General features: G+C 46.3%; 1 protein-coding gene across 13 annotated transcripts in view; it reads right to left on the reverse strand.

Moving 5' to 3' along the window:
- SP110 (SP110 nuclear body protein) overlaps positions 1 to 12,508 on the reverse strand; it is a 59,246-nt gene that overhangs the window by 3,031 nt on the left and 43,707 nt on the right. For 3 of the 13 annotated variants that reach the window (XM_063648072.1, XM_063648071.1, XM_063648075.1), the window contains 7 exons: positions 8,773 to 8,871; positions 8,149 to 8,291; positions 3,414 to 3,529; positions 2,636 to 2,744; positions 2,266 to 2,337; positions 1,188 to 1,328; positions 430 to 608 (listed from right to left, as the gene is read on the reverse strand). In XM_063648072.1, the coding sequence (XP_063504142.1) occupies positions 468 to 608; positions 1,188 to 1,328; positions 2,266 to 2,337; positions 2,636 to 2,744; positions 3,414 to 3,529; positions 8,149 to 8,291; positions 8,773 to 8,871 (821 nt within the window). In that variant the 3' untranslated portion in view covers positions 430 to 467. Of the gene's footprint in view, positions 1 to 428; positions 609 to 1,187; positions 1,329 to 2,265; positions 2,338 to 2,635; positions 2,745 to 3,413; positions 3,530 to 7,081; positions 7,334 to 8,148; positions 8,292 to 8,772; positions 8,872 to 12,508 lie in introns of those variants that run through there. The other 10 variants (XM_054477724.2, XM_063648074.1, XM_054477727.2 and 7 more) reach the window with 7 other exon arrangements.

Here is a 12,508-nt window from a genome sequence, read left to right on the forward strand (position 1 = left end):
AGAAGCTGAAACTACAGGCACATGCCACTATGCCCAGAGTTTTAAAACATTTTTTTCTCTTTCAGAGATCGGGGTGAGGAGGCCTTGCTGTGTTGCTCAGGCTGGTCTCAAACTCCTGGCCTCAGGTGATTCCCTCACCTCGGACTCCCAAAAAGCTGGGATTACAGACGTGAGTCACCATGCCCAGCCTCAGTCTTAATTTTTTAGGAGCCCAGCAGTGAGGCAGAATGGATGGGGAGATGCTGCTACTCAAATGTTGAAAAGCATGAGACTCCACCTGGTTGTTAATTTCTACCTGACAGGTGATTTGGACTGAAGGGTTAGTTTTGATCACGGCAAATCTGAGCATGATGCAAAATAGCTTTAAAAAAATTTTAAATGCATTTCTTGGAAGCCCACTCACTGAGGAAGGATGACCATCTGGTCTCCAGGACTACGGATACGCCAGGCACTGAGTGGCTCTCTGGTCAACCCTTTCTCCCTGCAGCTCCATGAGTGGGTACCAGTTTACAACTTGTGGTTTGTGAACATGCCAACTCCTGGCGTGGAAGAAGGGAAGGACGCTGGGTAGAGATGAAAATCTTCCTTAGGTACCTCCCAAGAAATATCTGTACAAGTGAGGATAAAAATCAGGACAAACCAAAGTTACAAATGTCTGGGATTGCAGGATAGCTCAACTAGCTGTCCCTCCCTAGCAGAGGAGGATGAAACCAACACTGTATCTGAAGGCAATTCCAGATGTTTGAGTCCAATGAGAAATTTGTGTGTAAAAATATGCAAGCATGATTATCCAGGAAGTTTAATTGATTTTATGTTGTTTACTTATTTATTTTCATATTTCTGAGGCAGGAAGAACAACGTAGGCATAAACTGCCTTTCCTTCTAGTTTGAACAAAGAGGCTGGATGCCATTTACTGCTCTCGTTGGGAGCGAGCTGCCGATCTGGGAATGGAGCATGGTTTTTTTCAGCTCCTGTTCCAGAGATCCCTCCCCTGTCCTGCTTGCTATTCTTTTTGCCACTCACTCCTTGCCTCCAGGAATGCCGAGGTGGTTTTTTTTCTGTAATCCTTGTCTCGTTTGAGCTCTCCCCAGGATGAAACTGAGTGTAATCCTTGCAAAATTGTGCTGTCCCGGAAATTAGGGGAAAGTAGAAAAGATGCAAAAAGGAAGCAGGAAATGCCCTTTACCTTGTAAAATGTTTTATGGTTGCGAAAGATCAGGCGCATGTCTCGCACAAACCATGCCACCGTGTACATTTCCGTAATCAGCCTTTCCTTAACCAGGTCCAACCACATTGCTTCCTGAAAGGGCTCACCGTAATCTCGAATCTTGGGGACAAAGCCACCAGAGAGGTGACGTTAGCACAGCTGTCATCACTGGAATGGATCCAGCTTAAATACAATCCAAGCCTTCATTTCCAGGGTCATAATGATAATACCATCTGACCTCTTTAAACCAGCTATTGTTCTAGGCACTAGATAAACTAAATTCTAAGCCAAGTATATGAATATGTAATCTCCACATTTATGGATACCATAAATAATGATGCCCATTTCATAGATGAGGAAACCGAGGGATGGAGAGGTCAAGGAAACCTACCCAAGATGTCTCAGCAAGAAAGTGGTAGAGCTGGGATGGGAACCCACACAGTTTGGCATCTATGACTTTTTTTTTCTTTTGAGATGGAGTCTTGCTTTGTCACCCAGGCTGGAGTGCAGTGGTGTGATCTTGGCTCACTGCAACCTCCACCTCCTGGGTTCAAGCGATTCTCCTGCCTCAGCCTCCTGAGTAGCTGGGATTACAGGTGCCCGCCACCATGCCTGGCTAATTTTGTATTTTTGGTAGAGATGGGGTTTTGCCATGTTGGCCAAGCTGGTCTCAAACTCCTGACTTCAAGTGATCTGCCCGCCTTGGCCTCCCAAAGTGCTGGGATTACAGGCATGAGCCGCTGTGCCCAGCTGGCATCTGTGACTCTTAATCTCTAGTAGGAAAGACATTCTTCCTAAAGAGAAGATGAAACAGATACACAGGAGGAGAAGCAACTTGACCGGTATCCCAGAGCCCATGAGCAGTGGGGTGGAGTTTGAACCAGGTAGTCCCTCTCCAGAGTGTGCAGCAAAATCCCTGCTGCCCTGCTCCACTGCTGCCACGCTGCCCTTCTCTCCTGTTCTCCAGCTTCCTGAGCAAACTGCAGCACCTGCCGGACTCAGCCCCCAAATTTCTCAAAATGCATTTTATGCAAGAGAACCGTAAAATGTGACTTACATTAAATGGGATGCCCGTAAAAAAGGAGCTTTGTGGATGACAGTAGACCTTCAAGAGGAGGAACTCACATTTCTGTAAAATGTGAAGAGGGCTTGAAAGTGAAATGCAGCTTAGAAACAGTGAAGCCAGGCGAGTGTCTAGACGTGCACACGGATGGGGCAGCCAAGCCCAGTCAGCATTCCAGCCGTGCTTACCAAGGCTCACAGGGTGTGTCGGATTTTGTTTAGACTCTGTGTTTGGACATTAAATCATCATCCTCTAAAGGGAGACATTGAAGGCTCCCTTTGGTACATTGCCCTGACCCTGTGCCTGTTTGTGCTTCTCGTGTGAGAAGGGAAAAGTGTAGGTTTGGGGTTCGCATCCAACTCACCAGCTGGTCCTGAGGCTGCATCTGTCTCTCCAGGATCTTAGATACATGATGGCACTGTTGGCTTCCTGAAGACCTCTTCATCCTGCAGAAGGTGCAACTCCACAGCGTCCTGAGAGGTTGGACATAAGGTGAGCAGAGGGCAAAGCCCCTGGAAGTGGCCACCATTCCTGTGGCTGCCACTGTCTTCCCTTAGGAAGGATGGGCTCAGCCATGAGGGTGGGACACCTCCCAGAGTGTCCAAGATCCCCACATGAGGTCTCCAGCATTGGCCCTTCCCTCACATCAGTGGTAGCGGCAGGCGGGCAGCCTAAGGAAGGTGGTGTCACTGTAAGCGTGGGCTCTCTTTTCCCTGTCTGAGCTGCTGGGAGCACAAAGGAACCCTGCCTGCCAGGCTTGAGTGTCAGAATCTGGGCTTTCACCTGCAGGGACCTCAGGCCTCCATCAGCCAGATGAGACTGTGGTGAACTGTGTGACAAGCCTTGCTTCCTGTCTTTCCTCAGCAGGCACAGAACATAAGCTGGCTTTTCCCGTCCCCTACTCCTCTTGGACAGGAGTCCCTGCTGTCCAAGGAATAGCATACTAGGAAAGGGCACCTCCAGGGGCAGAAGCAGTGTGGGGCCAAGAGTCTCACTTGGCAGTCTCAGAGACCCAGAGAGGCCCAGAGTCTCTGGCACCAGACTGCTCGGCGTCACACCCTTGTCCCTGATGCTCACAGGTCCTGCCCTTTCCATCTGGAGGTGAGTGCTGTGTGCCCGAGGCAGGGCTGCATCCCACTCACCTCTTGGCTTCCACAGGGGGGATGTGACAGTCCTCATGGAAGACTCGTGGACAAGTACCGCAGCGGAGAAGTTGTCCCCCTTGACAGCACACCTCACATTCATCCGAGTTTTTCCGCTGCAAGGGCAGATAACGTGGGCACCGCTAGGACCACGGAGACCCACAAATGCTGACCCTGTGGGGTTCTAGAACACATCATTTTTGTGTGTGCCAGAGTGGATATCCAAACCCAATTTTTGGTGGGGGGAGCTGATGCCACCTCCCTGGGGGAAACTGCAAGACAAACGGCACAACAAGCAGAGAGTCTGGGTGGTGACCACTGCCACCAGGACTTTTATTCTCTGGCCGTGGCTTGCTAACGGGTTCTGCTGCGTTTTGAGCTGTGCCGCTGCCTGCTGGCAAGCTTGTGCTTTGAGCTGGGCCACTCTGGGCAGCATTTGCTGAGCCCGCCAAGCCTCTATTAATAGATCTAACTGACCAAAGTAAGAAATGATGATAACTGGCATTTAGGTGCAGGAGTACGGGAACTGCTGTTCCTGGTGCCTTGCCTAACTGCCCCATGGTCGTAACGTAACATGGCCCTAAAATGTTCCACAGTGGACATGGATGCTGTGACCCAGTAAATAACACATTAAAATAATGAAAATTATCTTTGGCACTTACAATCGGCTTTACAAAATGGAACTCTATGGACCTTCTCTGTTAAAATATTTAATACTGATCAATATGAATTAAAACACGGCTTTCAAGGATTGAAACTCATTATGGAAGATCTATTTAGAGAAGGGATGATTATCCCCACTGTTTCTCCATTTAACAGCCCAATTTGGTCTGTTCTTAAGCTTGGAAAGAATGAATGGTGCCTCACGGTGAATTACTACAGCCTGAATCCTGTGACCCCACCTGTAATGGCCCAATGTTGTTGAAATTACTGACTCCATCCACTTAGCAAGTGGTAAATACTCTGCAGGCATAGATTTGACTAATGTGTTCTGTTCAGCACCTATTTCAACAGATCTCAGCTGCAGGTTGCTTTCACTCCCGAAGGGACGCAATAGACCGTTATCTGGCTACCATGGGGTACCTCGACAGTTCTGCCACCATACACAATCTTTGCAGGCAGGATTTGAACTGCATCTGACATTCTCTAGGAGCACAGGTGTAACATCACCCTGAAGACACACTTCTTTCAGCAAATTCATTTGACACACTCAGGACATTACTCACAAAGAACTCATAGAAAAGGATGGGGTTTGTGTTTCCACAGGGATGTGGGATTAAACTAAAACAAAAAAGTATGGGCCACTGCCCCAGGCATAGTACAGGGATCTGCCACCAATTTCTGGCCATTATCTGGTCAGTCGAGGGATGCTCCATCCCTGACACTGTCAAAAAATAATTATTGACCCTCTGAGTACTCACAGTGTTCTAATAAACCTCCCAGCATCCTTTAGGCCTCTTGAGTTTGAGGAAACACATCCCTCATTTATAGATTTTAGGTAAGCCCATTTATGCTGTTAATTGCAAAATAAGCCCGCTTTGAATGGGGCCCCTTCTAACAAAAGGTTCTAGAATCTGCCAAATTGCAATACAGCAGGCATTAGTGCCCTCCTGAGTCTCATTCACTGTGGAAGCTTTGGCAACCTTCTCTCATGCCTCCTGGCATCTCTGGACCACCCATGATGGCCATGGGCTTCTGATACAAAAAAAACAAAACCCCAAAAGCTGTTCTCCTCAGTCTCACACTATATGCTGATAGAGTGGCAACTGCTGGGTGCATCCAAGCCCTTCTGGAGACGGAGGCTCTCACAGGCCAAGCCTGTGGCTCTTTACACCAGCTGCCCATCATGTGTGGGTCATGGAGGCAGCACCCTGCAGGGCAGCCACAAAACACATTTTGGGAGTACCAGCATCGGTCTCTTTGCTGTACACATACATAAGTGAGACTGCAGTGGAGACAGACGGATGTGCTGCCGAGCAGCAGTGACACTGGATGATGGGGCTGAGGGCAAGGCCCGCAGTGGCTTATTCTCAGTCGGGTAAACCTTCATCTTATTCTCCCAACCTGGCCCTGGAAGGTGGGACTGAGAGGCTGGGTCAAGCATGCCTGCCCCTGGCTATTATGTGCTGACATGTGGCATTAGGAGAGTTAGAGGGTATTATCATGTTGGGGCTATTAATTAATGATCTGGATTTTAAAGAGTTTTTTTTTTTTTGGTTGCAAAAGTAACAAATGGTCAGTATAGTAATTCCAACTGTACATAAAGGTATAATACGGAAGGCATATGTCCCTGTGATCTCATCTCAAAATAAGTGCAGTTGATTCTTTTGGCTATTTTTTCACTCATAGACCTACCTACACATTCACATAAGCAACAATGGGCTCTTTCTCCACACGTCACAACTAGCATTAAGTGTCCTGAAGCTCTCCTGACCACAAAACCCTTTGGTGGCTTTCCACTGATTGAATGATAACTCCATACTTATGAATCCATGTATTTAAACATGGATTCTATCTATAGATAGAATCTATCTAAGATATCTATAGATCTTTGATATCTATATCAAAGATCTAATATTCTATAAGAAAAGTTTAAAAAAAACCATTCTGTAGCTGTATCAGTTTATTCTGCAATACTCATAGAACTTGTGTTTGTCCCTAATTTTTTGCTATTATGATGTTACACTGAGCACCCCTGATTCTCAGGGTATTTCAGATCAGCATGGGAAAGATGATTTATATAATAGATGGCATTGGGAGACCAGTGCCTTAAACTTTGAATGAATCCAGCATGGTCAGGCCAGCCTCCAGGGCAAGATGGGGGAGGCAGCATTTTCTCTGCTGGAAGTTCACAACTAACAGGAAGCTCATGAGTGGAACTGATGTCTGGAGAACACATCTAAGCAAGTAGAGGAGGTTGAGGAGGGGGAGTTAGTGCAGCCAATAGATGACTGCCATTTCCAGCTGTAGGGAGGCCATATAGAGACAAAGCTCAGTTCAAAGGTGTCATTCCATCCTGGTGCTACCAATAAGAAGCATGGAGGATTCAGCAATACTCGGCGTGCAATCATGGATGATCCTTTCATATACTGTTCCTGTCTATTTCAATGCCTTTTTTTGCCTTTCATGCTGCGGCATTCTTTTTTTTTTTTTTTTTTGAGACACGGTCTTGCTCTGTTGCCCCAGCTGGAGTGCAGTGGCATGATCTCGCTTCACTGCAACCTCTGCCTCCAGAGCTCAAGTGATCCTCCCACCTCAACCTCCTGAGTAGGTGGGACTACAGGTGCATGCCACCATGCCTGGCTAATTTTAGTATGTTTTGTAAAGAAGGGGTTTTGTCCTGTTGCCCAGGCTGGTCTCAAACTCCTGGGCTCAAGGGATCCACCCACCTTGGTCTCCCAAAGTGCTGGGATTACATCGCTCTGTATAGCAATACAGAGTCTCACTATATCACTCAGGCTGCTCTTGAACTCCTGGGCTCAAGCAATCCTCCTACCTCAGCCTTAGCTGGGACTATAGGTGCACACCACCATTCCTGGTTGATTAAAAAAAATTTGTTAGAGATGGGGTCTTGCTATGTTGCCTAGGCTTAGAGCATTTTATTTCTGACACCTTTGGTTTCTAGCCATCCAAATATCCAGATCTTTTTCTAAAACACATGAACATGATGAGCTTTTTCATTTAATTTTTATTTTAGAGTCATTTGCTTCCCCATCCCAAATTAACTATGAAAATTAATTGTTTTGAAGATGCCATGCCCAAATGTGGAGGTGACTCAGAGCTGGGAAACTCAGAAGCTCTAAGGTGAGCCTCCAGACAGGGAAAGTCTGCAACATGGTGACTGAGAAGGTAGGAGAAATTCACTTGCTATTTAACTCTCTCTTGAGATTTATTCTTGGAGGACAGAGCAAAAGTCCACTCTGAAAGACAGAAGGAGTCAATGAATGAGGTTATTCTGGAGGTTTTTCTTTTGTAGATACTGGCCTTCCCACTTCCTAGTGAATATCTGTACCCAGACATCACACTGGATCTCAAACCCAAGAAGTCAGAAAGAAAAATTAGCTCCCTCCCCCAGTCAGTTTTTCTTCTGGACCTCACTTAGTGATAAAATCACTTTTTCCCCTGTCACTCAAACCCATGACCCTAGTTCTTCTTTCTTACCCTTTCCCTTCCATTCCTTTCTCCTTCCATTTCTCCCTCTCTAGATTAAAATCTTTAGGATTTCATCCTAGTGATAATTTCTTGAGTGTTGCTGAGAGGGGCCTTGTGTTGGGTCGTGCGATCATAGATACTAGTTGTTCTCAGGACAGGAATAGTGTGCTGTGGACGTGCAGCGGAGAGACAGACCACGGACTGGGCGGCCTGGAAATGCTGCAGGGGGGCCAGATGAGCTGGGCCTTGAGTAGGTGTCAGGTAGAGGATGCAGGGGAGTGGTTGCAGGCATCTGTCTTCAGCTAGTTTCTTTTTAGCTTTTTACATCTCTCTTGACCTCAAAGCCCTTTGCCGGCATTTAAAGTTCCTGTACTCCTTTACTTGCATTTAAAGTTCTCCACCATCAGGAACAATCTGTGCTCCTAACTTTGTCACCCACAATTTTTTTTCTATAAACATTTAACTCCTTATAAATCATGCTGTTGAATCCTAACGGGAGCTCTTCACATTTCTGCTCTTAAAGCTCCACTTCTCCTTCAAGGATTTAAACCTGTCACCTATCTGTCCCTTGTCATTATAATACCTTCAGCAGCTCTCCTAGGGTCGTTCCTCCACAACGTATATTCCGTTTCCAGTTCTTTGCGTTTCTTCCTTTTCCTTCAATTTCAAATTCATTTGGTGTTAACCAAGTTCCATCCTCATTCTGAATGCACTTCACTGAGGATCCTGTAAGAAAACGACAGCCCATTCTTGGATCTACCCCCATGCTCTGTGAATTCACCCTGAACCTCTTCATCCTAATTGTGGCCTTCTACATTTCCAGGTCAAGAGAGACTTCCTCTGTGAGGTGGAAGCAGTAGCAGGGGAGTCTGCAGGCCTCTTCTCTTGGACTGAAGCCAGCCTTAAAGCCTGACTGAGTGGTGAGGGGGTGGGACAGAATTTGCATTTGTGTGGTGCCTACATGCAGCAAGGACATGGCTGTCAGTACAGCAGGGCCCATGGGTGACTTCCAGGTGGGAGTGGAGGGTCTGATTGCCAGAAACACCATGATGTGGAAGAGTTTGGAAATTCCTTCCTAAGAAGCGTTTCTTCTGCAGTCTAGCTAGCAGGGTCCATTTCCTGATCAATTACACACAGGGGTATTTTCCTCCCTTCTAGTGAGTTCTTCATCTAGGGATTCCAAAAAGCAGAAGACCAAGGAACTCACCATGTTTCATTTTCTTCTTATATAAAATCCCTTTCGCCTCACCACAGGTCACGGGGAGCTTAGAACAGTGAAAATCCACAGTGTCACTTTCGGGTTTTCCTTAAAGTAGAAGAGAACGGTTTTGTGTTATTCAGTTTTCATTCCATCTTCCTTTTGAATTCTCCCCTCCATGAATTCCAATAATGTACAGGGTATTGGGGAACGTTCTCTGGTTAATTTGCAGGAACTCTTTCATCTCGAGTGACAGATAAGCTATGCATACACAGTGGCCTGCAACAAACCACCACCACCGCCACCAACACTATATCAAAAAAAAACATTTTAGTAGAACATATAGGGCATCTTCAGTGAATGTGTCTTAATTTGCAAGTGAATTGGCTGTCACTGAATAGTCTTCTATTCTATAAGCATCCTGCTGATCTCTCTGTGCTGATGGAAGTTGCCTACCTAAAATGTTTCTTTGCATTCATGTTGCCAGAGGAAAAAAATCTTCATTTATAATCTTATTTCCTGACTCAAATGAAGACTTGGGTGAGTGAGGTGGCTGGCACTGAGGGGATGGTGTCAATCTTAATTATTTGCTGTTTCTTTTCATTTTATTGCTTCCCTGCTTCTTCCTCGATGAATAAAAGAAAACCCTGGAGAGCTTTGAACTGATTTCCCAGTTGCTCATGGAGCGGTCTGGCAACTCAGAACCCCTGGGTAGAAATCCAGAGTTTAGATTCAGGAGAAGCAGTTGCAAGAGGGTTTAAAATAAATCTCAGCAATTCCTGCTGCCTTCCCCTCCAACCTCACTATGGGTGAATTCATTAAAGAGAGACAGCAGGGGCTGTTTCTCTGGGGAGAAATGAAGGGGCTGTCCATGTCTTATGTTGAGTTACAGAGGATGTTACACCTAAAATGAATCTAGGAGAACATCTGGTCCAACTCTCTCCCTTGCCTCAAACAGTTATTGAAAGAGCTAAAGGAAAATAAATGGCAGAACAAGAACATTGATGGAAAGAGGAAGGAACAGTAGCAGTGGTGAAGAAGCCATTCATTTCTCTGGAAAGACACAAGGCAGATAGAGTGAGACTGAGAGAGGAGGGACCCTGAAAAGTGAGGATGTGATCCCTCCAGTAGAACCCTACAGGATGCCTGGCCTCACAGGAGCAGGGGCTGGCAGCAAGGCTAGGCATGGGGGTGGAGGGTGGGGGGTGGGTGGTGGGAATTTAGGGTGGGAAAAACTTTGTTTCAACAGCCAGCCCTCTTGCATGGAGTGGCCAGCTCCACCATGTGTCTCTAGACTCAACTCAGTAAATACGGAACAGCAGATGAGAGCGTGGCCTTGGGAGCCAGACTGGGGGGCGGGGAGGGGTGGGGGTGGGAGGGGCTTGTAATCCTGGCTCTGCAACTTACTAGAAGGATTACCTAAGCGTGCATTACTGTTATCAAATTTGAGTGGGAAATTTGCTGCTGCAGATTCCTAATGTGAGTGAAAGGCAGAGCTCCAGGTGACTCTGGACCACTGTTGCAAACCTTGAGGGAGATTAGCACAGCTCTGGGGACCTTCTACAGTTCTCTGTCTCCACAGAAATGTCTTCTCTAATTCCCTGTGGTGAATATAGCTTTAGGGAACACAAATGTCCCAAACACATTCACAAGCAGATGAGGGAGCAGGGGGTGGCTTTGGGGGCCACGGGTAGCAAGCTGACATGCAGAGTCATGAGGACAAACATCAGTCCCTTCCTTACCCAGTGGAGGCAGGCCATCAAGTGAGGTGGGGCCTTTAGACCCGAGGACTTCCAAAGCCAACTGTCTCATGCCTGAGGGCAGCCTGTTCCTAATAGTGCTGAGTCTGGCTCAGCCTCACCTACTCATCTTACCAACCAGGCCTTGAAGGATGGAACCCTGCAGCCCCAGGAACCCGGTGGGGGATGCTTGGGGCTCTCTAACATCAGCTGGCTTGTTTGTAAGGTGAGCTGCAGCAGCAGTGAATTTAGGTCCCCATTAGGAAGCATGAGCAAACAATGAGGAGCCTGCTGTGAAAAGCAAGCAATTAGAGAACAGAGAGCTCAGGGAAAGGAAAAGCAAGGTGGAGAAAACTAAGAAGAAAAGCTTAATCGAGATGAGGAATAGCGGCATGGTAAAAAACGAATTCATAATCCAGAAGACCAACTCCAGGAATTCCTACAGAACGTGGGGAAGAAGCACAAGGTGGAAATTATGCATGGAAAGACCACAGGCCTGGGGAATTATTTGGGAGCTCTATGATGTATACATGAGGGGTGTGGGGAGGGGATGATGCGGGGTGGAGATGGGGCGGTGGGAGGAAAAGTGATAGTCAAGGAAACAGTAAGAGCAGCAGATGCACTGTGTAATCTATCCACACAACAATATGTAAGAACGCGAAGGCAATGACTGTCCCCATTTTATAGATGAGGGACTTGGGCTCAGATGTGGAAAGAGAATTGCCAGTGGTCACCATATTACATGAGGTGAAGCTAGCACTGGAATTTACTCATGCCAGACCCAGTATCTAGCACTCTTTCCACATCATCAGAAATGCCACGAGACTGCACATCATACAAGCAACAACAGCACAGATACTCTGCATTTAATGAGAAGTTACAGACAGTGCAGAAGGGAGAAGAAACTGATGCTGAGGGACAACTGTCAATGTTTGCCGGGGCTCCTGCCTCCACCAGTGTTTGAGAGTAGGTGTTTTCTGGGTTCATTTACATTTTTAGTGTAAAGGAAAAAGGGCTTGAAATTGGAACACATAGGTTGATTTTAGCTCATTCAAATCTTTTGCCCTTTAATTGAATCTGTAAAATGGGCCGATAACACTCACTTATTATGGTAATTAAATGGCAAAATGTAGATCAAAGTGCTTTGCCAACTGTGAAGTAATGTACACATTTATATGGTTATCAGGACCTCTGCACAAAGTTGTATGGGTTGTGCCCTGAGCAAAGACTCCATCTTTAAGGGGTGCTCTAATTCATATTAGAAACAGAATCCGTTTACTTGCTTAGTACAACAATCTTCCAGCAGAAGGCAGAAAAGGGTTTGGTTTCAAGAATTGGCTCTGACAGATAAGGTAGTGAATTGAGGAAGGGGCACCTTTTTCTAACTCACACACATGCATCAGATAGGCCCAGATACTGGTATTCATACTGATGAAGAAGTACCAGCTGTGTGAGGCATGGGGAGCTGGACATACAGCAACGCACAAGACCCATCCACTTACTGACCTCACGTGACTTTCACGCGGTGAACAGGCTGTGCACAGATCACTCATCACAGTTAAGATAAGTGCCAAGAAGATAAAATGCAGGTCTCCACAAGGGCATGTCAGGGAGACCCACCCCTACCTGCTGGGAGAGAGAATGCTTCCCTGTGGAAGTAACATTTAAGGTGAGGTCTGAGGGCAAAGGTCTAATCTCCAGAATTTACAAGGAACTTAAACAAATTTACAAGAAAAAAACAAACAACATCTTTAAAAAGTAGGCAAAGGACATGAATAGACACTTCTCAAAAGAAGACATTTATGCGGCCAATAAACATATGAAAAAAAGCTCCACATCACTGAGCATTAGAGAACTGCAAATCAAAACCACAATGAGATACCATCTCATGCCAGTCAGAATGGCGATTATTAAAAAGTTAAGAAACAACAGATGGTGGCAAGGCTGTGGAGAAATAGGAACACTTTTATACTGTTGGTGGGAATGTAAATTAGTTTAACCATTGT

Source organism: Pongo pygmaeus, chromosome 11, assembly GCF_028885625.2.
Source record: "Pongo pygmaeus isolate AG05252 chromosome 11, NHGRI_mPonPyg2-v2.0_pri, whole genome shotgun sequence".
Taxonomy (NCBI): Eukaryota; Metazoa; Chordata; class Mammalia; order Primates; family Hominidae; genus Pongo; species Pongo pygmaeus.